This window comes from Budorcas taxicolor, chromosome 16 (genome assembly GCF_023091745.1).
Source record: "Budorcas taxicolor isolate Tak-1 chromosome 16, Takin1.1, whole genome shotgun sequence".
NCBI classification, from domain to species: domain Eukaryota; kingdom Metazoa; phylum Chordata; class Mammalia; order Artiodactyla; family Bovidae; genus Budorcas; species Budorcas taxicolor.
This window is the reverse complement of record NC_068925.1, coordinates 65,219,609-65,243,004: the sequence shown is the minus strand read 5'-3', so window position 1 is coordinate 65,243,004 and position 23,396 is coordinate 65,219,609. Positions and strand designations below refer to the sequence as shown.

Here is a 23,396-nt window from a genome sequence, read left to right as displayed (position 1 = left end):
TAAATCTCCCCGTACTATGCCTGGTGCATACAGGTACCCTGATAAATGTTGCTTCCCCTTCCTGCTGGTAGTCCCCTTTTCATCCCTGAATATTCTCATCTGGAGAACAAGTACAAGTGAGCCCAAGAGACTCAGGTCCTCTCCCTTGAGAACGAAGAACTGTCTGGGGAGATGGTCAGGATTTCGAACTCTGATCTCAGAATGATTCCACAGAGGGTCTTACCAGTTAGACTTGCCTGGGCAAGTCAATGTAAATTGGATTCTGCTGCTAAAGGAAGTCAAGCCCTCTGTTTAAAATGCTCTAATGCTTTCTCTTTGCATTTGGAATGAAATCCCATCTGTATCATGATCTGATTCTTCTGTACTTCCCCTACCTCTCTGTGCTCCAGTTACACTTGATTTCCTTGTCCCTTTGCACTAGCTGTGGCCTCACTGGGAATGTTCTTTTCCCAGGTATTCCTATGCCTGGCTCCTTCTTGCCATTTAGGTTTGGGCTTCAATGTCATTTTGTTTTATATTCAACATTATACTTAGCTCCACCTGATGTTTTCTTATTCACATATTTATTTGTTTATAATCTCTCCTGACTGTAGGTGAGTTCTATGGACACACTAAACTTGTCTGTCTTATTGGGCAACACTGGGACGGTGCCCGGTTCACCATATACACTCAATAGAAATTTTTGAGTGAAAGAATGTAAGAGTACCTGGAAACAGCTTGGTTGGAGGAGTTTAGCCTCCACAGTGGGATGTGGCCCAAACTTTTGTCAGTTACCCAGAAGATAATTAGCCACTACAAGATTTTAATAGTAGTACCACTTAATAGTAACCCACCTTATCTTTTAGAGCAGTACAGTTGAAATCATTCATTATTTGTTTAATGTCTCCCACTAGATAGTGATTTGAGCCAAGAGGTGAAGCCATATCTGTCATGCTCAGCCCTGGGGTGCTGGGAAGCTCCCAGCTAAGTAAGTCCACAGGGCATCTTCCTGGTCAGGTATCCGTGGAACCCAGTAGGGCAGGGCTGGAAATTCTGCTTCCTGAGGGAAGACGGTAAATTCCTCATTCCTTCTAAGAGATCTGCTGCCCAGTTGCCCTGAGTGTTCTCCCTCCCAAGGCCACGCTGCTTCCTGCCCCAACACGTGTCATACCCTTTCCTCAGATTCCCCATGAGGAGGGGAAGCAGAGTCTGCCCCTCCCACTTCCTCTCCCCAGCCCTACCCCTTCTGCCCCCAGGGAGCCTTTGCCCCGGAAGACGAAAAGACGTGATCAAAGCTGAGCCTGTGAGCAGGAAGTTGAAGCAGGATGAATGGCACAGACCCCCACCTCTGAGACAGGACAGGCCAGAGCCACCCTGAGAGACCACTATCTGCTGCAGGCAGAGGAGAAGACTGTACCCTGATCCTGCTCACCACGGGATGGCAGAATGAGGTCACAGCAGTCACATCAGGAGAGGGACTTGCCAATCAGAATGCCTCTGCCCACCCACCTGCCCTCCCCCAGGCAAGACCAAGACCAGCAGAGACGTCTCCGTGAAGACACAGGAGGCATTGGGCCACTCGAGCTGGAACAGAAGCGCCATCCCAGGGCTCCATGGGCAGGGAGAGCTTGAGAAACTCTCCATTTCCTAGGGTCAGATGTCTGCCCTCATCTCTCTAGGGCGTGGGGGTAGGGGAATGTCCTCATTTTTGCTGGAATTCCCAGAGTGCCCATCCCACAGCTATCTCATTTTGACTTCATCCTACACTCTCAGGCTCCCTCAGTCGTGTCCGACTCTGCAACCCCATAGACGGTAGCCTACCAGGCTCCTCTGTCCGTGGGATTTTCCAGGCAATAGTACTGGAGTAGGTTGCCATTTCCTTCTCCAGGGGATTTTCCCAACCCAGGGCTCGAACCCGGGTCTCCTGCATTGTAGGCAGATGCTTTACCGTCTGAGCCACCAGGGAAGTCTCATCCTACACTAAGCCAGGGTATTAGCAGCTTAGGCAGTTGCCTATATTGTTTTGTAAATTTATTTATTTATTTTTTTATTTATTTATTTTTGGTTGCATTGGGTCATCATTGCTGCACAACGGCTTTTTCTAGTTGTGGCGAGCGGGGGCTACTCTTGGTCGAGGTGCATGGGGCTTCTCATTGCAGTGGCTTCTCTTGTTGGGGAGCACTGGCTGTAGGGCAAGTGGGATTCAGTAGCTGCAGTAGGCGGGCTTCAGTAGTTGTGGTACGCAGGCTTAGCCACCCTGAGGCAGGTGGAATCCTCCTGCACCAGGGATCGAACCCATGTCCCCTATATTGGTAGGTGGCTTCCCATCCTCTGTGCTGTGCTGAGTCACTCAGTTGTGTCCAACTCTTTGTGACCCCATGGACTGTAGCCAAGCTCCTCTGTCCATGGGCTTTCCCAGGCAAGAATACTGGAGTGGGATGCCATTTTCTTCGTCTGACTCAGGAATCGAACCCAGGTCTCCTGCATTGCAGGCAGATTCTTTACCATCTGAGCCACCAGGGAAGCCCAAGAATACTGAAGTGAGTCGCCTATCCCTTCTCCAGGGGATCTTTCTGACCCGGGAATTGAACTGGGGTCTCCTGCATTGCATGTGGATTCTTTACCAGCTGAGCTACCAGAGAAGCTCTTCCATCCCCTGCACCACCAGGGAAGTCCCTGTTTATATTGTTAAAAGTGACAATAATCCCAAAGTGGGTGCACCTTGGGAGGATTAGGGAGCTTTGTAAAGACAGAGGCTTGGGTCGATTGTAGACACGTTGTATCAAAATCCCTGGGCCTGTTATTGTTTGTAAATCTTCCCCAGGTGATTCCACTGACCAATCAGATGAAGTTTGGGAACCTTCGGAAGTAAAATTACCCATGCTTTTCATGGAGACTTGAAAGTCTCTCTAGAGTCACTTCCTGGAGTCTCTTAGAGTTTCCATTAGGTACACTGGGGCTGCCTTCCACATCCTAGAGTGGAAGAATATATCAGCTAACTAGCTCCTAGAGAGGACTCTGCAGGAATCCTCTTCCTCAACAGTATATATTGAGCATGTATGATCCTCTTCACCCGGGAACATGGCAATGAATGAAACACAAAATTCCCTACCTTCATGAAGGTTACCTTCATAGGGGAGAGAGAAAGAGCAAAGGTAAGGTTAAACCAAGAAAATATACAAGGTGTCAGATAGAGACATATGCAATGGGGAAATGAAGAAGAGTTAGGACGTGGGGACTGAGAGGGTTGTGGGGAGGGTGAGGGTCTCTATGCAAAGGGTTGGAGGTTGAAATAGTGTGGCAAGTGGAAGTCTCTGGCAGAAGGTGGTATTTAAGTGAAGGGTTTTGAGCCAAGGAACCACATAATTTGACTGATATTTCACCTTATTGGTCTGGCTGTTGGGAATAGACTGGAAAAAGGCAAGAGAAAAACAGACCAGAGCAATCCAAGTGGGAGCTGATGGAGATGGACAATTTCTGTGGCTGCAAACTTGGTGGCTTAAAACTACACACATTTATTTTCTTTCATTTCTGGAAGCCAGAATCCTGAAATGGGTTTCACTGGGCCAAAGCTAAGTCGTGGTCAAGAGCTGTAGTCCCTCCTCAGGCCCTCAGGGAGAATCTGTTTACTTTCCTTTTCCAACTTCTTGAGCTGCACTTGTTGCACGCCATGGCCTCTTCTTCCATCTTCAAGGCTAACAGTGTAGCATCTTCTCTGCTCCATCTTCATATCATCTTCTCTCTCTTGAGTTAAATCTCCCTCTCCTTCTTCTTGTAAGGACCCTCATTATTATAGAAGGGCCCACCTAGATCATCCAGGACAATTTCAAGACCCTTAGTTTAATCACATCTTGTAACATTCAGAGATTCCAGGGATTAGGACCTGGGTGTTTGGGGGGCCTGTTATTTAACCCACCAGAAGAGGCTTGAAGCTAGAAGTGATGGAAATGATGAGGAATGAGCAGGTTCTTGGATTTCTTTTGAATACCAAGTCAACTGAGTTGCTTTACGGACGAAATTTGGGATGTGAGAGAAAGAGAGAAATCAAGGATAATACCAAGGTTTTGGCCTGAGCAGTTGTAGAAAGAGTTTCCATTTACTGAAATGAGAAAGGAATAGCATTTTGGTGTGTGTGGGATGGCAGTGGAGGGGACTGACTGATGTCAGAGAATTCAGGGGCTTTTGGAATATTACTCTTGAGACACCTCATCCAAGTGGGCCTGTTGAAGAGCCCACTGGATATATAAGTCTAAAGTTCAGGAAAGAAGTCTATGCTGGAGATATAAATTTGAGAGCCTTCTGTATGTCTTTAAAACTTTGAAATGGAATGAAATCATTAAAAGTGCAAGTGTAGATAGAAAAGAGGTCCAAGGACTGATCCTGGGGGACTCCAGTCATTCAAGATCAGGGAGATAAGAAGGAACAGCACAAGGACTTCCCTGGTGGTCCAGCAGTTAAGACTCCACGTATCCAGCGCACAGGGTGCGGATCTGATCCCTGGTTGGGGAACTAAGATCCCACATGATGAGCAGCTGGAAGAAAAAAAAAAAAAGAAGAAACAGTACAAGGAGAAACTCCGAAAGAGCAACCAGTGAGGTAGGAGGACGCAGGAGAGGGTGGATCCTGGAGGCCACATGAAGACAGGGTTAGGGATGAGGGTGGGGGTGGGCAGGGCAGCTAAGCCTCTGGAGGGAGATGGGCACCCATGGGATAAGGGCAACCTCACCAGCTCTAGCACCCGGCACCTCCTATTACCCTAAAACAGACACCCACATACACCTTCCAGCATGAAAATCAAGCCTGTGACCTCCAGTGTGGCCAAAGGAGCAGAACAGGTCTGCAGTCTGATCCAGACGCCTGCAGAGATGCTGCTGGGATGTGGTAAAGCTGTGTCCTGTCTGGTAGACCCGTCTCCTCCACCACATCTGTTCCCAGGGGGCACATCTGTCACCTGTTTCTGGAAAAGGAATCCATCTCAATCAGTGAGGCCTCCATCTGCTTGCCACCCACTGAGCAGCCTGTGTGGTTATTGATTAGGTGCTCAGGTCATCAATTTCTGAGTAGAAAGCAGCAGCTGCACTAATGTCACCCAGGGGGCCGTCCCCATGAGGCCTGACTGCCATGAGACGTTGTTTTCATGTGTTAAACTAGAAGGCTTACCTTTTTTTAGGTTTTTAACATTTTTATTTATTTATCTTAGGCTGTGGCGAGTCTTCATTGTTGTGTGTGGGCCCTTCTCTAGTTGCGACACGCTGGGGTCTACTCTCTAGTTGTGGTATGTGGGTTTCTCATTGTGGTGGCTTCTCTCATTGCAGAGCATGGGCTCTAGGGCATGCAGGCTTCAGCAGTTGTGGCACTTGGGCTTAGCTGCTCCTCAGCATGTGGGATCTCCCCACACCGGGGAGTGAACCGGTGTCCTCTGCATTGGCAGGCGGATCCTTAACCACATCCCTGGACCAACCACCAGGGAAATTCCTGGAATGCTCACTTTAAATAGACCCACTATTTCATACATCACACATGAAACATCCATCAGATTCTCAGAATCAAACTGAATTCAGATCCTATAATTCAGTTCAGTTCGGTTCAGTCGCTCAGTCGTGTCCGACTCTTTGCGACCCCATGAATCGCAGCACGCCAGGCCTCCCTGTCCATCACCATCTCCCGGAGTTCACTCAGACTCATGTCCATCGAGTCCGTGATGCAGCCATCTCATCCTCGGTCGTCCCCTTCTCCTGCCCCCAATCCCTCCCAGCATCAGAGTTTTTTCCAATGAGTCAACTCTTCTCATGAGGTGGCCAAAGTACTGGAGTTTCAGCTTTAGCATCATTTCTTTCACCAAATATCTCAAGACACCTGCATAGCAAGGCAGTTGAGGAATCTCCACGTATACCAGCTGGATGGATTCTCTTCTCTAACCTTTCCTTCCCATCCCATTCTCTTTCCATCCCTTCTCTTTTCTCTCTCTTTCTCTATGGTAATAATCTCCCTGGAGTTTTAATTCACTACTTAGATCACTGGTTCTTAAGCTTGGTTACATATTAAAATTAAAATCTAGGGAGTAAAAAAAAAATACTAATGCTTGGGCCCCATTCCCAGAGATTCTGATTTAATTGATCCTGGGTATGAGCTGGGCTTTGAGGTTTTTTTTAAGCTCCTCACGTGATTCTGATGTTCAGCCAAATTTATGAGCCAGTGTCTTCGATTACCTTCTAAGTAGTGGTACAATATTCTAAATACTATGGCAGGAGGCGTTGGATCCACCTCCACTCCCTGCCCTGCCCCTCCCTAACATTCCTGGTTCCTAGGACAAAGACTTGGGGCTAGTACCTCATCTGAATACCACCAATAGAGGCAGCATGTTGTGTAATGCTCTGTATCTTCCAAATGGCATGATCCAGTGGGGGCTCAGACATGGTACATCCACAGACTCCCTCCTGGGGCGCCTTCAGTCAATCTTTAATTGCAGCTCCAGCTCCAGCTGTAAGCAAAGGGAGAAGTAGGGTGAAGGTGGCTGCAAATAGCCACGGGCACACACGTGCACACTGTGCGGGCACACACATGCAGAACCAGTGAATCAGGCTTAGAAGGGGAATTCTGCTGATACAGAAATCCTCTAAAAAACCTCAACAACAAAATTCTGTAAAGCAATTATCCTTCAGTTAAAAAATAAAGTTTTTAAGAAAGAAATCCTCTATAGAGAAGAAGTAGCCATCGTGCTCTATAATGTCTGTTTTTGTGGCACTTGGCTGGAGAATTACAAGGAAAAACCTGATTTCTTTGCCCCAAAGTAGGTCTTGCCCAATAAACTGCATGCTTAGAAGAAACCTGCCTCTCCCCACTTCTCCCTCCATCTGGGATCCTTAATTGGCAAGATCTAGACAGTAATGTGCCCAGGCTAGATCCAAGCCTATTAAATGCTACAATTTGCAGGCTCTTTGAAAATAAGAATTGGCACGACTTTCCAGAAAGCAGCTTGGTAATGTGTCTCAAGAGCTTGAAATATGTCCAGTTCATATCCTTTCATCCAATTATTCTACTTCCTATCCTAAGGAAATAATCAAGAGATGTGGTAAAAGATTTATGTGTACAGATCTTCAACAAAGTGCTATTATAACTGCAAAAATCAGAAGTGGCTCTATATTTTCTAGAATACAAATTTGGCTTACTATGTCATGGTATATCACAGTATAGTCAGGCAATGCAATACACAGACTGGAGAAAACACACTTTCAAATATTTTTAACTGTATGAGAGAATGCTCACAATATAATGCTAAATGAAAAATATATATAGGTATTTAATAAAATGATTAATTTTGCAGTTCAGTCCAGTTGTGGACATACACCCATAGAGAAGCGAACCCTGGACAGACATACTAAGATGTTAATTTAACAATGGTTAACTGGACTGTGTGGTTGTGATTGATTTCTTTTTTTTTTTCTTTTTCTCAGTTTCCCAAGCTTCTATTGTATCTATAATTGGGGTGGAGGGGGAGGGTTAATTTTTAAATGACAAGGTGTCATTTCTCATGATAGCAGCAGGCTTCTATCAGAGGCTAATTTCAGAAGTGACCCCATAGTAATCCTCCCCTGTCACTGCTTGTGCACACACTTGGGCTTTCCAAGCCCTTCCCCTCTTTTCACCACCCTGAGTCCCACAGCATTTTTGACATAGGTGAGCTCAGAGAGCCTCCCAGCCCCTCTCAATAAACCAACCAGGGGCTTGGGTCTGGTTGCTGAGCAACGGGATCTGTGTCACCCAAGAGGATACTTACCAGGTAAGGACCATGTTTTATGCTGCCCTTCAACATTATGAGCTCAACGGGAGCCTCAGGAATTGAAGCGATCTTGCCCAGACATGCAGGAGCGCATTATTAATTCAGACTACAGGTATTTATTAAGTGTGCCAGGTGAAGTTCCCACTCATTCCACGAACACAGTTACAGGTTGTTACTTGAAGGAGCTGACTGATGGGGCTGAGAAGGCAAGTTTGGGACTAAAGCTTAGGGTTCCAAAAGGAGGTAGCTCCACCTTGCTAGCTACTTGCTTGGTAGGGGTTTGGAGTCAAGGTCTCACCAAAGGCTACTTCCTCTCTCTCTCTCCCCCCTCCTTCGGTTTCTTCAGATGGAGGTGATTGTTGGGGACTTTGGGATCGTGGTGGTCCCCCGGGACGCAGCCGACACAGACCGAATCATGAACCACTCCTCAATACTCCGCAAATACAAAGTGAGTCCTCCAGCTCCCTGCTGTGTAGTAATGTGACGTGGCCCTTCTCTGAGAAGCCTGGGGGCTGGAGGCATGAGGACACAAGAGTTTAGTGTGAGGGACTGGCAACCTACTCTCTCTGCTCTGTCTGCAGAACAACATCATGGTGGTGAAGGATGACATCAACCATCCCATGTCTGTCGTCAGCTCAACCAAGAGCAGGTACGTTTGACAAACGACCAGAGAGACCTTGGTCAGACCGGCTTACAGGTTCCCATACAGCTCTCCTCAGTCCAGGCTGACTGTTAGGTTGGTCGACACTGGCTACCCCAATATGTAGCCTTCTTTTTAGACCTCATTTATTTGTCGCTAGTCCTTGATTTTTAAAAGGGGGACAGGCTGTTAGTTTTAGGTGACTTGAGGTAGGTGAGAAGTTAGTTTTAGTTTGGACTCTAGTTTGAGGTGAGGAAGATCTCCTGGAGAAGGGAATGGCAACCCACTCCGGTACTCTTGCCTCGAGAGTTCCATGGACAGAGGAGCCTGATGGGCTACAGCCCATGAGGTCGCAGAGTCAGACATGACTGAGCGACTAACACTTCCATTTCCACTCTGAGGTACCGACAGAATTAGTAAGGGTTTAGGTTAACAGCCATAACAAAAAATCCTAAATAGTTAGAATTTTAAATGAGAAATGCTATTCAATGTTATTCAGTGTCAAAAGGGACTGAATCTCTGTTCAACACGAAGCCTCCCTCTCTGAGTCCACGGCTGCCGCAATGACTTCTCTTCTCAGCCAGTGGGGAGGGGCAAAGAGCTCTGTCCTTTAGAAGACGACCCAAAGTTTCACCCATCACTTCCCTTTCATCCCCCTGGCTCAGCATCAGTCATGTGGCCATGCCTAGCCTCCAGACAGGCTGGGAGTAGACTTTGAGGCTTGGCAACCATATGTCCAGCTAAAGCTTGGGAGGGTCTGTTACTCAGGATAAGAAAGAGAGACTGGATACTAGGGGGCAGTTAACAGTTTCCACCATAACCTCCAAGCGGAAATATCCAATGGAAGGATAAGACATGTGCAATGCAGAGGTCTGGAAGTATAATAAAACTGAAAGCCATGAGCACCTAAGTGTAAATTAAAGTTTAAGGGTATGGCTGAGTTCACAGGGAGAGTCAGTAAGAGCAAAGAAGGCTATGGGAACATTTAAAACATATTAACATCTATTTAAAGGAAGGCTGAGGGGTCAATTAGAAGTTTGGGATTAATATATATACAGTACTATATACAGTAGTGTGTATATATATTAATATATAACTAGCTAATAGCTCAGACGGTAAAGCGTCTGCTTACAATGCGGGAGACCTGGGTTCGATCCCTGGGTTGGGAAGATCCCCTGGAGAAGGGAATGGCAACCCACTCCAGTATTCATGCCTGGAAAATCCCATGGACCAAGGAGCCTGGTGGGCTATAGTCCATTGGGTCGCAAAGAGTCAGACACGACTGAGTGACTTCACTTCACACATTACTATATATTAATATGTACACACTATTACATATGAAATAGATAACCAACAAAGACCTACTGTATAGCACAGGGAACTCTACTCAATATTTTGTAAGTGTCTACAAAGGAAAAGAACCTGAAAAAGAATTATAGCTGTATATGTATGACTGGATCACTTTACTGTACACCTGAAGCTAACACAACACTGTGAATCAGCTATACTCCAATTTAAAAAGTAATAAAAAAATAAATAGAAGACTAAGAAGCAGTCAGAAACCACTAGCATTGGTGGCCCTGGAACAAAAGCAGCAGAGGGGAGAGAGAGAGAACACTGTCATTCGTCATCTGCGTCATATGTTTCAAAGAAATCAAGTGAGCCCAGCGTTTGAGAAGGTCCACTGGACTTCTTCCCTGGAAGGGGATTATGCAGACCCTTGAAACAGTAGCGTCAACTATGAGGTGAGAGCAGAAGTGGCAGTGGGCAACGAGGGAAGAGGGGAAGAGTGTGGCTCCAACCATGGCTGCATAATAAAATTACTGTGACAACTTGAATGGCAACACAAATTTCAGTGTCCCATTCATTCCCACTGAATCAGAATTTCGGGGGGTTGGGTCTCTGGGGAGCTGCTTTCTGGATGATTCTCGTGAAATTGGGATTGGCATTTGGAAACCACAGATGTAAACCACTTTTTCAAGAAGCCTCCCCGTAAACTGTGTGGGGAGGCACTTGGGGATCTAGTTTGCTGACGGTCAGGACACTGTGTGCGTTGCAAAGGCCCTGAGGCAGCCTTTGGGGAGGTCTCACAGCGCAAGGCACAGATGCATTTTAGAATCTAGGTGTCCAGAGGAGTGCGTGAATTCTTACGAATGGCTCCTTGGGGCCTGACATTCCCAAGACCACCATGTGCATAGAGAATGGGAAGCAGCCAGGCCAAGACTGGAACAAAACTGTGCTGAAAGTGAAGTGTATGACGAGAGTTCTTCTGTACATGGTAGTGCTTCCGCTCACCAGGGCTTGTGAGAAGAGCCTCCTGAAGGAGGGCCGCTTCTTCTCCCTCAGGGCTTCCTTAGGAAGGAAAAGAAGGAATCGATCATGATATTCCTTTTCCTGAGACCTTGGTGTAGAGAAACACAAAGAAATGACATAAGAATAGCTAATACCTTGAAATGCCTACTATGTGCTTGAGCTTTTCTAAGTGCTACCTGTATGACATTTAATCATTCTGATAGCTGAGCTCAGCCCCGGGCCCCAGTATTACCCCTGTGTTACAGAGGAGGAAACGGAAGAATGGATGGGTTTAAACAACTTGCCAGAGGTTCTTCAGTTAGGAAGTGGCACAGTCAGGATGGAGGAGGAATTAGAGGGGAAAAGGGTTTTTTTCTGATAGGAACGCCACGCACTTAGCCTAGGCAAGGACTGGTAATGGGTGTTGGGTAAACCCTTTCCTCGAAAGGGAATGGGCTGGCCAGTCCTCTGGCCTTGCTTTCGGGAAAGGATGCCCGCTGATTAGCGTCTCTTCTCAACCAGGCTGGCTCTGCAGCACGGGGATGGCCACGTCGTGGATTACCTGTCCCAGCCAGTCATCGACTACATTCTCAAGAGCCAGCTGTACATCAACGCCTCGGGCTAGCGGCCCCGGGGCGCTGTGCCCCACTCTCCCCTGGGCCTCCGCCAACACACCGGCCCCCCGCCGCCTCTGTCCATCCCGTTTCTCTCCCGCCTCCGTTTTTCCGTCTCCTCATCTTGACTGTTTTCCCCACCTGCTGACTCAACCCCCCACAGTGTGGGGGAACCTGCAGAGAACACCACAGCGTACCCCTCCTCCGCAGCCATCGTTGGACAAACTCTGCTCTCGTCTCCGGGTTGGGGGTGGGTGACGGGGTCGGGGTGGGGGAAGTGCGGTCCTTGGAGATGTGCGGGTGCCCGTCTCCCAGCATGCTCTGGGGAGGCGGCTCTGGCCCTCGCCTTCCCAGCATGCCCTTTACCACAAAGGGCTATCTTTTTCCTTTCTTTCTTATCTTTCGTTTCGTTGTTTCATTTGTTGGTTGTTGTAGTTGTTCACTCCTCATAGAACTTGGATCAAATCCGTGTCCGCGGTTCTTTATGTCTGTCGCCTTGTTGCGTTTCTGCGGCATTCCTTCCCTTTCGACAGGATACCCGCAGCCAGGCCTCAGCTCTCAGAAAGTTGCGTGAGGGCTATGCCCGTTGAACCAGGCCGAGACAACCCCCACCCATCTACCCGCTTTCTCCCCGCCTCCGCCCTACACACACACAGCAGTCTGGGGTCAAGACTGAGACTTTCATGTTCTGAAACCTGGGACGCAAGTCTGGGAGTAGTAGGGTTGCTCAGAAGGATTTGAGTCCATTTCATTAGTTTCTGAAGACCTCTCCTTTTTGATGCTCTGGGCTTAAGGATCACCTAGAGCTGGTTCCTTCTCATTTCTTGGTGGCATCCGTTCAGGTACTTATTTGAGCTGTGACTGACAGGGTTGTTCCCTGTCAGCTCCGACTGTTACCAAGGGACCTTCAGATCACCATCAAAGCCCTTGGAGGCCAGACTTAGTCACATTCCTACATCTGAAAAGAAACACGTATGTAAGGCCGAGTCCTAAAAATGCAGCCATTTCTGAAATAAACATGCTAAGAGTTCACTCAAGCTAGAGGTCTTTGCTAATTGGAATTATTTATTGCCTGTTTGGCTGGGAAATATCTCTGTCGTAATGTAAATCCAGGCTGACCTAGGAGAAAGTGATTCCCATTTCCCGGTGGGAACTAGTGATTCTCACCCACTCTAGTTTGGTAACAGAGATGGCGCCTGAGGTCAGTTCCTTCTTGAGAAGCAGAGCCTCAGCCTTTTTTGTGGGTTTAGGGTTACGACTCATGCTGAACCCAGAAGCCACAATCGTAGCCTGAGGAAGCCTGCCTGGCAGGACCATGATTCTCAGAACAGACATCTAGAGGGATTGTCAAGAGCCACTAAACTCATTCACCCCTTTTGTCCCCCAGTTTCCCACCTGCCTCTGGCGCTCTGGAAACAGTTTTGACAGACTGTTCTAGTTGTTCAGGTCTCATTCAGGTCCTGCCTGGAGAACCGAAAGGAAATTACTCTCTTCTGCTCTGTGTCTCTCGTCTGCTCTGTGTCTCTCGTCCAGTCTCTTGGCTCTTGGGTTTTTGATTCTTTGAGAAATGGTCCCCAAACTGTAGGATAATTTTGTCGATATCTAGTACCAGCCCTGGCCTGGGAGGTATTGGGTGGGATCTGATGCCAGGAACATCTGTAGCATCCTTCAGTAGCATCCTCCAGGAAAAGAAATTCAACAGAAGAGTAGCATGGTTGCAGGGGGTGGGCTTATCCTCTTGGATTATGGAAATAATCTCCAAAGGACAAAAGTAAGATACTGTTCTTGGCTCTCGGTGTTCAGCTAAGAATCATGGAATCTGAGAAGATTTTTAGAGATTAATTGAGCCAAGGTTTCTTTTAGAAGCTGAGGAAGCAGAGATCCACTGGATTAAATGACTGGTCCAAGGTCACACAGCAAGTGTAAAGCCTGACAAAAGGCTAATGTTTCCCTGACCATTAGGTCATCACACCACATGATCTCTGCTCCTTTGGTTCCCCACGATACTGACCAGATAAGAGGCAGCTTTCAGTCTTTACCTGGCATCTTTCTCTTAACTTATGTTGTCCCAGGTGCTCCCTGTATACAGCCTTGGGTATGCTAGTCCTGGCAGGGAGGATGTGATGGTGAGGAAGGCTGTAGCTAGGTTTCCCTTGGAAATGAACTGCTACAAATGGCAATGGCTTAGAGGAAATCTGAATCCAAGAAAGGATTGCTTTGTGGAAGGCAAAGACCCAGAAAGTGCTCAAGATTGCACTAGTGCTAGGGAGAGAAAGACAGAAGTACCTTTGTCTAGGCAAGGCATTCAGAAGCCAGGAAATATACAAAGGAAATCAGGGAGCTGGATTCCCTGGGGTAGCACGCATCATCAAGGATATGAAGTTTATGGGTAGAGTTTATTCTGAAGATCCACGTGGACAGATCCGAGAAAGACCAGCTGTCTTTTGTTTCTTTGGTCCACTCTTTCTTTGCTGGGCTCTGTAGTCAAGCCCCATTTCGTTCATGACCCATGAGAAGAAACAGGGCTGACTCTCGCGGCATTCAGTGTGGGGATGGAAAGCACATTTGTAGGGAGAGTGAGATGAGCTAAAGAAAATAACAGGGATAAAAGTGGTCTTCTAGGAATGAAATGAGGCAGAGTCTATCTTGGTGAATCAATCACAAGGATCATGATAAAATAGCTTTCCTTTAATACAAGGAAAAGTGACTCCCCTTTTGGATGGAAGTCCATTTCCTGCCCTGCCCCCTTCTTCACTTGCTACAGGGAGGTCAGATCCCCTCTTTCAATCCAGGGCAGGACACATGACTGTGACCCAGCCAAGGCCAATACCAGAGAGATGACTCAGAGTTGGAAGTGGTGCCCCCAGGTGCTCACAGGATGACCTCCAGGTCCTGACTTCCAGCCTGAGGTCCTGCTGCTTCCTACAATGGCTGACCCAAAGGTTCAGAGATCATGAGAAAGGCATGGGCTAGAATGACTGTCTCAAGAGGGGGTCTGGAGCCTCATTTCCTGCCTACCGATAAAAATGTCTCTCCTGCTTGCATGAAAGTGGCTGATATGTAAGAACAGGCACGAGGGAAACCCTTCGTGTCAATGACTCTCTCCTCAAGGAATGGCCCTCTGGGGGGTGGTGTCTGTGCTGCTAGCGGGTACCTCATTCACCACCTCCCTCTCCCACCCAGGCAGCCTTTGGGGCCTTCTTGCTTTCATTTTCCTTGAATGTACATGGGAACAGGGGAGGAAAGTCTCTTCCTGAAGTGCCTGAAACCCAGAACTGGAGCTTCTAGAGAAGCTGTTCTTCCTGTCCCGGCTTGGCCAACCTTTCTCCCACTTTCCCTAGTCTCCTGCTCCAGCTTCTCAGAAAGAACAAAAGAACATGATCTTCTAACTCAATTGGAAGTGAGACTCCATAATCAAACTATAGCAAGAGGCAGAGAATTCAGGGAGAAATGACTTGTATTTTACTAGCCCAAATCTACTCCCCTAAACAGACAGACACACACACACACTCTCTCTCTCCCTTACTCTTTCTCTCTCTCTCAGATTAAGAGAGAGAAGCATGTTATTATATTTTATTCATCAAAAGAGTAATTCAAAAATAAGTCAGTATGTGAAAAGCTCAGGATCTTTTCCAATGTGAAGGCGGGCAGGTGAGAGGGGAAGGATGGGTCCAGGGATGGATTTTGTAGCTCATCCAATCCAGACACCTTAGGAACAGCATCATGGTAAAGGTGATGAATGTATTCTGTCCATTTTGTTTGGTTTGCACCTTCCTGTAGCTGCCCAGTAAATGCAATTTTTCAAGTGGTTTCTTTGTTGAGTATGTTTGGAATGTTCTATTAGCCTGCAACAGTCAGTTAAGAATGAGTTACTCTCTTTCCCTCCTCCTTCAGTCTAGGCCTGGGGCCCAAACCTCAGCTTGATCCTAGCAGTCTCAAGGATTGGCATGGGAAGAGGGAAGCTTTTTTGAATCACTTTTTTGGTCACTGAATCTGCCATTTTAAGAAGAAGATTTGCTTTATGGAAATCAACACATTAATAAATACTACATTGAAGTTGCAACACCATCTCACAGTGCAATATTTTGAGTAAAATTTGTTGCTAGAATAGTCACAGACAAAAGTTTTATCAGCAAAATGGTTCAACTACGTTAATAAATAAGATGATGCTACTAGAGCCTGTGTCTTGGTCTAGAATCTTCTCTGTGAGTTGCAGAATTAATCACTTTTTCTTCACAGTCTTACTTGACAGGAGCCAACAGTTGTTAAGAATGCTCTTATAGCAGGAGATTTTCTGCTTGGTTTAGCTAAAGTCGCATGTGTAATATGAAAGTATACACAACCACACCCATAAGCAGGGAAGAATAATTAGCAAATTTGTTCAATTGTGCCTAAGTTTTCTCAGTTTTTTTTTTTTGTTTTTTTTTTTAATGAAATCTTCGGTTCTACCTAACCTGCACAGTCTGGTATTGGTTAGCTTTGGATCCTTGAAGAAGTTAGTTCTTTGTGAATTAAAAATGTATTTGTGAAAATTAAAAACTTAAAAAACTTACTTCTTGACATAAAGGATATCAAGTAAGACAGAAATTGTTAAACTCATAATTGGTTTTGTTTGGCAAAGTGAACAAGCTAAAAATGAATAAGTTAATTGTTCAACCCTGCCGTGACTATTCGATCTTTTTTAACTTTTAATTGTGACAAACGTTATGTATGGGTTTAGGTCTGAATGGTGATTCAGAAAGTAAAATAACAATTCTCCACTCCGCCAGCTCACTTAAGGTTTAGGTACTGGTTTGTCAGATTAGTTGTGTGTGTGTGTTTGTCATTTTGGTTCTTGGTATCTTTTTTTGTTTAATACTGAGATTAGTCAGCTATGTGGGTTTGGTGGCACATCATTGTGGTACTTGCCATGACTTATAAATTGATGGTTTGTATTTACATTTGCTACTTTAGTCACAAAGCGAAACACTCTGTCCTGAGAGTATGTAATGATGAGCTCTTGTTTAATATTGGGTATAAACATCAGTTTATTTTGCTTACTTATACTAACTTACAAAATATATACTGTATCTATAAGTTAACAGACATGTACATAACACATTTTTTCCCTTATGATCCGTAAGTAAACTTCAGATCTTGGAATTTCCTAGAAAGTTCCATGTAGCCCATAGTATAAAGATAACAGAGGAAAAAGAATCTAATCTCTGCTTTCCAGGTGGGAAAACTGAGCCACAGCAAGAATTTACAACATTCCCATGACCATGTGAAACATTTAAAAAAAAAATGATAAACACATTCCCAGTCCTTGAGACTTGTTCCAAACACTGGACATTACCAAGTATCCATCTTAATTTTGTCCAAGCATACTGAAAAAAAGTCCACATCCTGGGATAAGATCAGAAGGACATTGACTAAGAAGTTACAGTCCACATGCGTTTCATTTCTACCCACTTCTCCAGACAGAAATCCCCATGAGTCAAAACAGGTGAAAATATGTGTGATAGCTTACCAATGGCACAATTAGTTAGATAACTCTCAGAGGCACAAGAGAGTTTCCACTACAAATCACACATACTGATAAGAAAGAAGAAGGAAAGTGCCCTTAACTTGGCAGGGTCAGGTCAAGACTGGTAACAGAGTCTAAGTCCTGGGGAGGCTATTTCTATGTCACATGCTCCTTCTCTCATCTTAGGGACAATCTACCACAACCTCAGAAATGAGGGAATTATTTCGGTCCAAAGAGAGTCACATGAGTCATTTTCCATTTCCCATCTCTACATAGGGATCATCTCCCATGTGTCAGGGAAGACAATCTTATGACTCTCTTAACAGTCAGTCCCACGAAGGAATCCTTTTATGATTGCAGGCACCCTTGGATCCCCCACCAAGTACCCTGGAATATGTATACTTGACAGAAACAGATAGCCAATCACTAAGATGCATTCTCCCCTTTCATAGTAGAGAACTGTCAGAGAATCGGCTTCCTACGAAGGGACTCTATTTCCCAGACACCTTACAAGTTAGAGGTGGGCATGATAACACTGGGTTCTGGACCATGAAATGCAATAGAAAGTGATGTTCAGCCTTCACCAGGCCTGCCTCACAAAAACTTCCATGTATCTCCTTCTTCCATGTCTTTTTTCCTTTCCACCCGCCGGAAGGGAGATGCTGCCTAAGGCAACCTTAGAAACCTTATAAACGGCAGGGCCTCTGAAATGAACATGTGGAGGGCTACTCTGCCAACTGTCCATCCAGTATGTGATGAGAACGAGAAAAAAAAGGTCAATCATGAGTGAATTATGCATATTTTTAGGTCTGTGTGATATTGTAGTTAATTGAATCAAATTTGTAAGATATGTGGTTGAGTATGCCAAGACAGGATTAAAAATGCACTTTCAGAGAAAGCAAAGCATAGTGATTAGATCTGTCAGAATTTGGGGAGTCGGTGTAGGCAGAAGCAGAATTCTGTCTTCAGTTACTTGGGTAGATGGCCAATTCAGGATCTCCATTTATTAAATTTTAGTTTATTAAAAAGCATGACAATATACCACAAATGATTGATTTTTGCCTTTATTTTTTTTATAGTTGATGAAAAAAAAAGCCAAAACATTAATTATCACCCTCACCCTGCTCAGGTTGTTCCAGAAATAAATCCTTCTTTATGCTTAGGAGACAGAACCAGTTAAATCTCATAAAGTGCTTGCCTGGTTGGAAAGGGCAAACAAGATGCTCAGAAAAAAAGAATTAAAGATGCTAATTCTGGGGGCTCACATCTCTTTCTCAAGCATTTTTTGTTTCCACTCCTTTGGTACCTACACCTTAAGCTTAGAGTTGAACAAATTAGAAACTGACCACAGGTCTCTATGAATTGTTCTTTATTAAAAAAAAACAAAACAGGTCCATGAAAAGCCAAGGAAATACAGAGGTGAGGCAGTACCAAAGTCTACTGAGCAGAGGCTAGAAGGGCTTCTGATTTTTCCAGAAATTCCCACTGGTGTTATGACTCAACAATCTGTTGCAATCAGTTGTAGAAAGGAGCAGAGCAACAGCTGAAATTAGGGTGCACGATCCAGAGTCATTTCAGCTATTTACCAAAATTCAAGTGCCCCATGGGAATGTCTTGCAACATATGTTCCGTTGAAAAATGAGGTTGCAAACCAAGGGGTTATTGCAATGACTTGTGAGGAACAGGATTTGTAAGTTTAATTTTTTTTAAGGTTTGTCCTCCTTACTATTCAGTCAACTCTATGAGGACAGAGACTATGTCACCACTGTACCCCAGCCCCTGGCACACAATTGGTACTCAATAAATATACGTTGTAAGGATGGATGGATGGATGGAAGAATGGAAGGATGGATGCTACCCAGTTCAAGTATGAATAGGAACATTGTCTGTTATTGAAAGAGAGAGTAAGAACAAAACCCACAGGGGCATATAATTTTTAGTGTTTGAAAATGGCATTGAATTAGGACTAATACCTCTTCTTAGATAATTGCACCTCTTTCAGAGCCCAAGCTACATTTTTCTATCACTTTGAAACTCGAAAGTAAATACTTTCCCAATGTTTGCTTCACTGGTAAGAAATACTTTAATAAAAACATTGTCTCTAAGTTGCCTGGCATCATCAGGGGAAAGGCGGTCATTTCCAGGCCCAGAAGAACTCAAAGGCAGCAGGATACCAATGCTCCAAACACGCCAGGCTTACAGTTCATCACTTCCTCCAGTTTGAAAGTGGAGTACACGTCATGGATTGGGCAGTAAGTGGGAGGAACTCTGATCAACAAGAACACATTGAACACTATGAGGCAACAGTATTTTACTGACCACAGCATGACTTCAATTCACTCTCTGTTCTGACATTAGGAAGAATTTTATGCGTGGGCAAAGTCAAAAAAAATTTCCTTTGGTCACATTTACTCAAAGAATAAGCTGCCTACGACATGGCAACACTTGTTTGTACTCCAGGAGTTGGTTTATGACTATCTGCCTGTGCAGTTTGTCCTTCCATCCGGTCTACCCTTTGGGTGTCCAGGCCCTTGATGAGTCTCATACTCAATGCTATTTGCCTCGTTGCCCCACATCAGGAAGCAAAGAGCATCACACTAGTACAATAAGACATTGATCTTGGCCAAGGTCTCAGGGTGGGGCCAGGTTCAGTTGAGCTGAGAATGCCCATCAACACCTTCGAATGTCCCCATCCCACCCCACCCACATGAGATGGCTTCTGAGCCTGAGGTCTTCATCCTAAGAACCCCAGTTGGGAAATCTCGAAGGCAGCTTCAGTGTTGCTCAAGAGCCTGGGTATTGTAGCATCCCGGGGGCAGGTTGTCCCGAATGTTCTCCAGGTTCTTCACATCAGCCAGAATGCCATCTATGCTTGTCTCCAGTGAGCGGAGGTGGCCCCTCTGCCAACGCACTCTCTCCTCCAGCTCTGACATCAGCGGCCGCAGCTGGCTGTTGATCTGGGTCTTGGCTCGAAAAAGCTTCTGCTCCAGTAAGATCAGCCCCTCTTCATCTACACTGCCAGGCTGGTCTATTTTTAGAGGACAAGAAAGGAGTTAACAGAGGAAAAAGTTGTGATTAGATCCCCTTGAATGCATGCAGGCCCTTTCGTAACTTTAATTTCTGTTTCCACCTGCTCAGAGTCAATAGTATGCCATTCTTTTAAAAAGGCTTATTTTAAATTAGAAATAATCTAGAAAAAATGTTGAGAGCACAAGCCTTGTTACTAGGTTTTGAAAAGCCCAGTTTAAGCATCTGGGCTCTTTAGTTAAGCAAGATGAAGCTTGGCCTTTGGTTTTCATGATAGAATCAACAGCTCCTGCTCTGAAGAGATGAAGGCTGAAGGTCATAGGGACTGAATACTGTCCAAGGTGTCTGCCCAACACAGCTCATCCTAGGATCAGAATCAACTCCAAATTCTGCTCTCTGAATCACCCTTAGGAAATATCTTGCTGTTTTCTATTAGAAGACCTTTAGAAACTGGCTGGGTTTCAGGGCTTAGGGAGGCCAAGGTAGGCTTTGCTATTTAAGGGATGCATTCCAGCTGTATGAAATGATGGAAGACTTCATTCTGGCCTGGAACAGTGGGAATCTGGCTAGACATTAGTTTATTTCCAATATGAAATGTGGTCACATTTGTTCAGGTATGCTTTACTCATAAATGATCTGACACGTCAGCATGAAGGGCACCTGACAAGGCCTGTTTGGTCTGAATAGCTTTGAGTGGACAATTCAAGGTCAGATCCATTTGACTGCAGAAGTTTTATCCCAGCTAAAGAGATTAAACTGTAATTTTTCCAGGACTCAAGAGACAAGACAGAGTAGAAACAGCACAATAACCCAAATGGTGATCCAGTAGATCAGTCCTTCCCCTGGGGACAGGGGAGGATTCTAGAATTTAGGGTTCTAAGACATGCAGGAGAAGTGAAGCAGGCTTGCAGACAAAATGTCCATGGGGAGGCAGCATGAGCTTCTTGCAAACAGCAGGAGCATCAGACACGGAGACCTCGGGTGGAATCCTGTCTCCCCCATTTACTACGTGATCTGTGGGGCAGTATTAAACTCCTTGAGCTTCTGTTCACTAGTCTATGAAATAAAATAATAAAATCCGCCTCATTTGTTGTTGCTTAGTTGCTAAGTCATGTCCGACTCTTGTGCAACCCCATGGACTATGTAACTCCTCCGTCCATGGGGTTTCCCAGGCAAGAATACTGGAGTGGGTTGCCATTTCCTTCTCCAGGAGATCTTCCCTCATCTCCTGCTTGGCAGGCAGATTCTTTACCACTGAGCCACCAGGTAAGCCCTAAAACCCACCTCATAGAACCTTTACAAATTTTACACAACCATTCACCACAAAAAAACCTGGCATAGTGCCTGGCACACAGAAAATGCTTGACAGTTCTCACCCAGCCTCCCTCCCCATGCTCTCATTTCCTCTAAAGGCCCTGTTAGTTTCATTGCCTTTTTCAGAACACTAAGCAAAGCTGCTGAACTCTCAGCTGGGGATTTTTTTTTACCTTAAGAGGGCATTTTACTCTTTGGGACTCATTGGATCAGAAAGCAGACCCATCAGGAAAACAACACAGACAATACTTGTCTCTCGGGGTGATGATGACACCCCACAGAAAAGCCAAGTTTGAAAGGGGCTCTCCTGAGTATGGCTGGAATCCCTGGCCCTAGTTCCATATCTGCTGTGGTCCAAGCTTGATGTAACAGGCCACAGAAGTTTTGATATCAGGTCCACCCAAATCCAGGATTTTAATTTATCTGAACTTTCTTCTGGGAGGGATGCTGTGAGGTAACTGGAGCTGCCATCATGGGGTGCCATCAAATCTAATTTAGCCTAAAATCTCTACAGGGTCTCATGGACCTCTCTCTTTGACATTTCATCTGGATCTTCTACCAGGCAGCTCAAGTTTCCACAACCAGTCACAGCACAGTGTAACTGTGGTTTGCGTGTGTGTGCTCAGTAGCATTCAACTTTTTGCGACCCTATGCACTGTGTATCCCACCAGGCTCCTCTGTCCATGGGATTGTCCAGCCAAGAATACTGGAGTGGGTTGCCATGCCCTCCTCCAGAGGATCCTCCTGACCCAGGGATTGAACCCATATCTTATGTCTCCTGCATCGGCAGGTGGGCACCACCTGGGAAGTCCCAACTGTGGTTTGGGGAGGGACAAACAGCAGAATCAGCAAGTAATTCTTTTTCCTTAGTATTTATGTATTTATTTGACTGTGCCAGGTCTTAGTTGCTGCACACAGGATCTAGTTCCCGGAGCAGGGATCGAACCTGGGCCCCGTGCATTGGGAGTACAGAGCCTTAGTCATTGGATCACCAGGGAAGTCCCTCACCAAGTGATTCTTGATCTCACAGGCTGGGAGAGACGTCCCCCTCACCACTCTTACTGTCTTAGAGCTCTCTCACCTCTCAATTGCTACAGTTGTCTCCAAAATGATGTTATCCTGCCTCTTGTCTAAGCCTCCATCAAACTCCCCTCCACCCAGCTGCCCCAGTGATCTTTCCAAAATATACAGCACTGACTCCATCCCTCTGCTTGACACTGTCCACTAGATTCTCGGGATCAAGGTCAGAATCCTTCAAGCCATCCAGTATTTTCTTACACTGTGAAGTTCGAATCCTACCTCCACAATTTACTGTGTGATCTGCAGAATATTATTAACCTCTCAGCCTCAATATACCTTCCCAGTTCTTTGACCTACAGACTTTCATCTCCAAGGGCAATAGGCAGATGCCCAGTGACCCACCCTAGAGATGGTAAAATAGACCACAGCAAATGAAAAGCAACCTGCCTAAGGTATCTGAGACTGGAAACAAAGCAAATTTCCTGACACCCTTAAGGGAAGTTGAGATTCCCACGCATCGGGACTAAGTCTAGTCAATCCTCTGGGGAGAAGGCCTGGAACACAGGTTGGAAGGCTGGGGACACTCCACATACCTATTAGATGTAGGATGCCATCCAACGTGTCGAGTGTGTCTTGGATCGTAACTCCAGCATTCTTGGCTCTGCTGTCAGCTCTCTGGGCTTCTGTAATCACCTGAGGGAAAAATAAGCACAAGCCCATCTGGAAAGGGTGTTCCCACAGTGGCCAGGTTACAGGACTCTGCCGTGGAAAACCATGGGAACTCACCATCTGCACTGCGTCCATATCCACGTCGAACTCCCGCTCCTTCCTTACCAGCTCTCCTTCCACTTTCCTCATTTCACTCTTGAGAGTGGCCAGTCCCTTCTCCATGGCCAAGGCTCCATCTGCCGTCACGTTGGCCTCCAAGTTCAGACTCCCAATCTCCTGGGAGAAGAAAGGGAGCCAGGGACGGAAGGAGAGAGGGGTGAGGCATAGAAACATCCCAAAGACGACCGCAGAAAAAATACAGCTGCGGCCAGGCTCTGATGGAGTAAGTGAGATGAACAATGAGAGAGTCAGACTTGGGGACACGCCCTTCCCCAAGCTCTGCCTCAAACAAATGAATTTGGGGGTATGTCTCCAGAGACTAGAATGGTCAGCTGCGAGACACTGCTTCCCTCCCGAGTCAAGCTCAACAAACGGTGAGTGAAACAGGAACCAGTT

The 23,396-nt window shown here is 45.8% G+C and overlaps 2 protein-coding genes and 1 non-coding gene across 3 annotated transcripts in view; 1 reads left to right on the top strand and 2 right to left on the bottom strand.

Annotated features, from left to right (window-relative positions):
- The window catches only part of NMNAT2 (nicotinamide nucleotide adenylyltransferase 2), a 168,855-nt gene extending 157,352 nt beyond the window's left edge, over nucleotides 1–11,503 (top strand). Inside the window, exons 10-12 of the mRNA XM_052653968.1 lie at nucleotides 8,106–8,207; nucleotides 8,341–8,408; nucleotides 11,214–11,503. Coding sequence (XP_052509928.1) covers nucleotides 8,106–8,207; nucleotides 8,341–8,408; nucleotides 11,214–11,316 — 273 coding nt within the window. The 3' untranslated portion in view covers nucleotides 11,317–11,503. The remainder of the gene's footprint in view (nucleotides 1–8,105; nucleotides 8,208–8,340; nucleotides 8,409–11,213) is intronic.
- TRNAC-ACA (transfer RNA cysteine (anticodon ACA)) lies at nucleotides 1,874–1,945 on the bottom strand. The gene has a single exon. It is a non-coding gene; the product is annotated as a tRNA-Cys (tRNA).
- Nucleotides 11,504–19,531: 8,028 nt separating the features above from the next.
- Nucleotides 19,532–23,396, bottom strand: part of LAMC2 (laminin subunit gamma 2) — a 68,295-nt gene continuing 64,430 nt past the window's right edge. The window contains exons 21-23 of the mRNA XM_052653946.1: nucleotides 22,959–23,117; nucleotides 22,766–22,865; nucleotides 19,532–19,839 (exon numbers count right to left, since the gene is read on the bottom strand). Of these exons, the coding sequence (XP_052509906.1) occupies nucleotides 19,586–19,839; nucleotides 22,766–22,865; nucleotides 22,959–23,117 (513 nt within the window). The 3' untranslated portion in view covers nucleotides 19,532–19,585. The remainder of the gene's footprint in view (nucleotides 19,840–22,765; nucleotides 22,866–22,958; nucleotides 23,118–23,396) is intronic.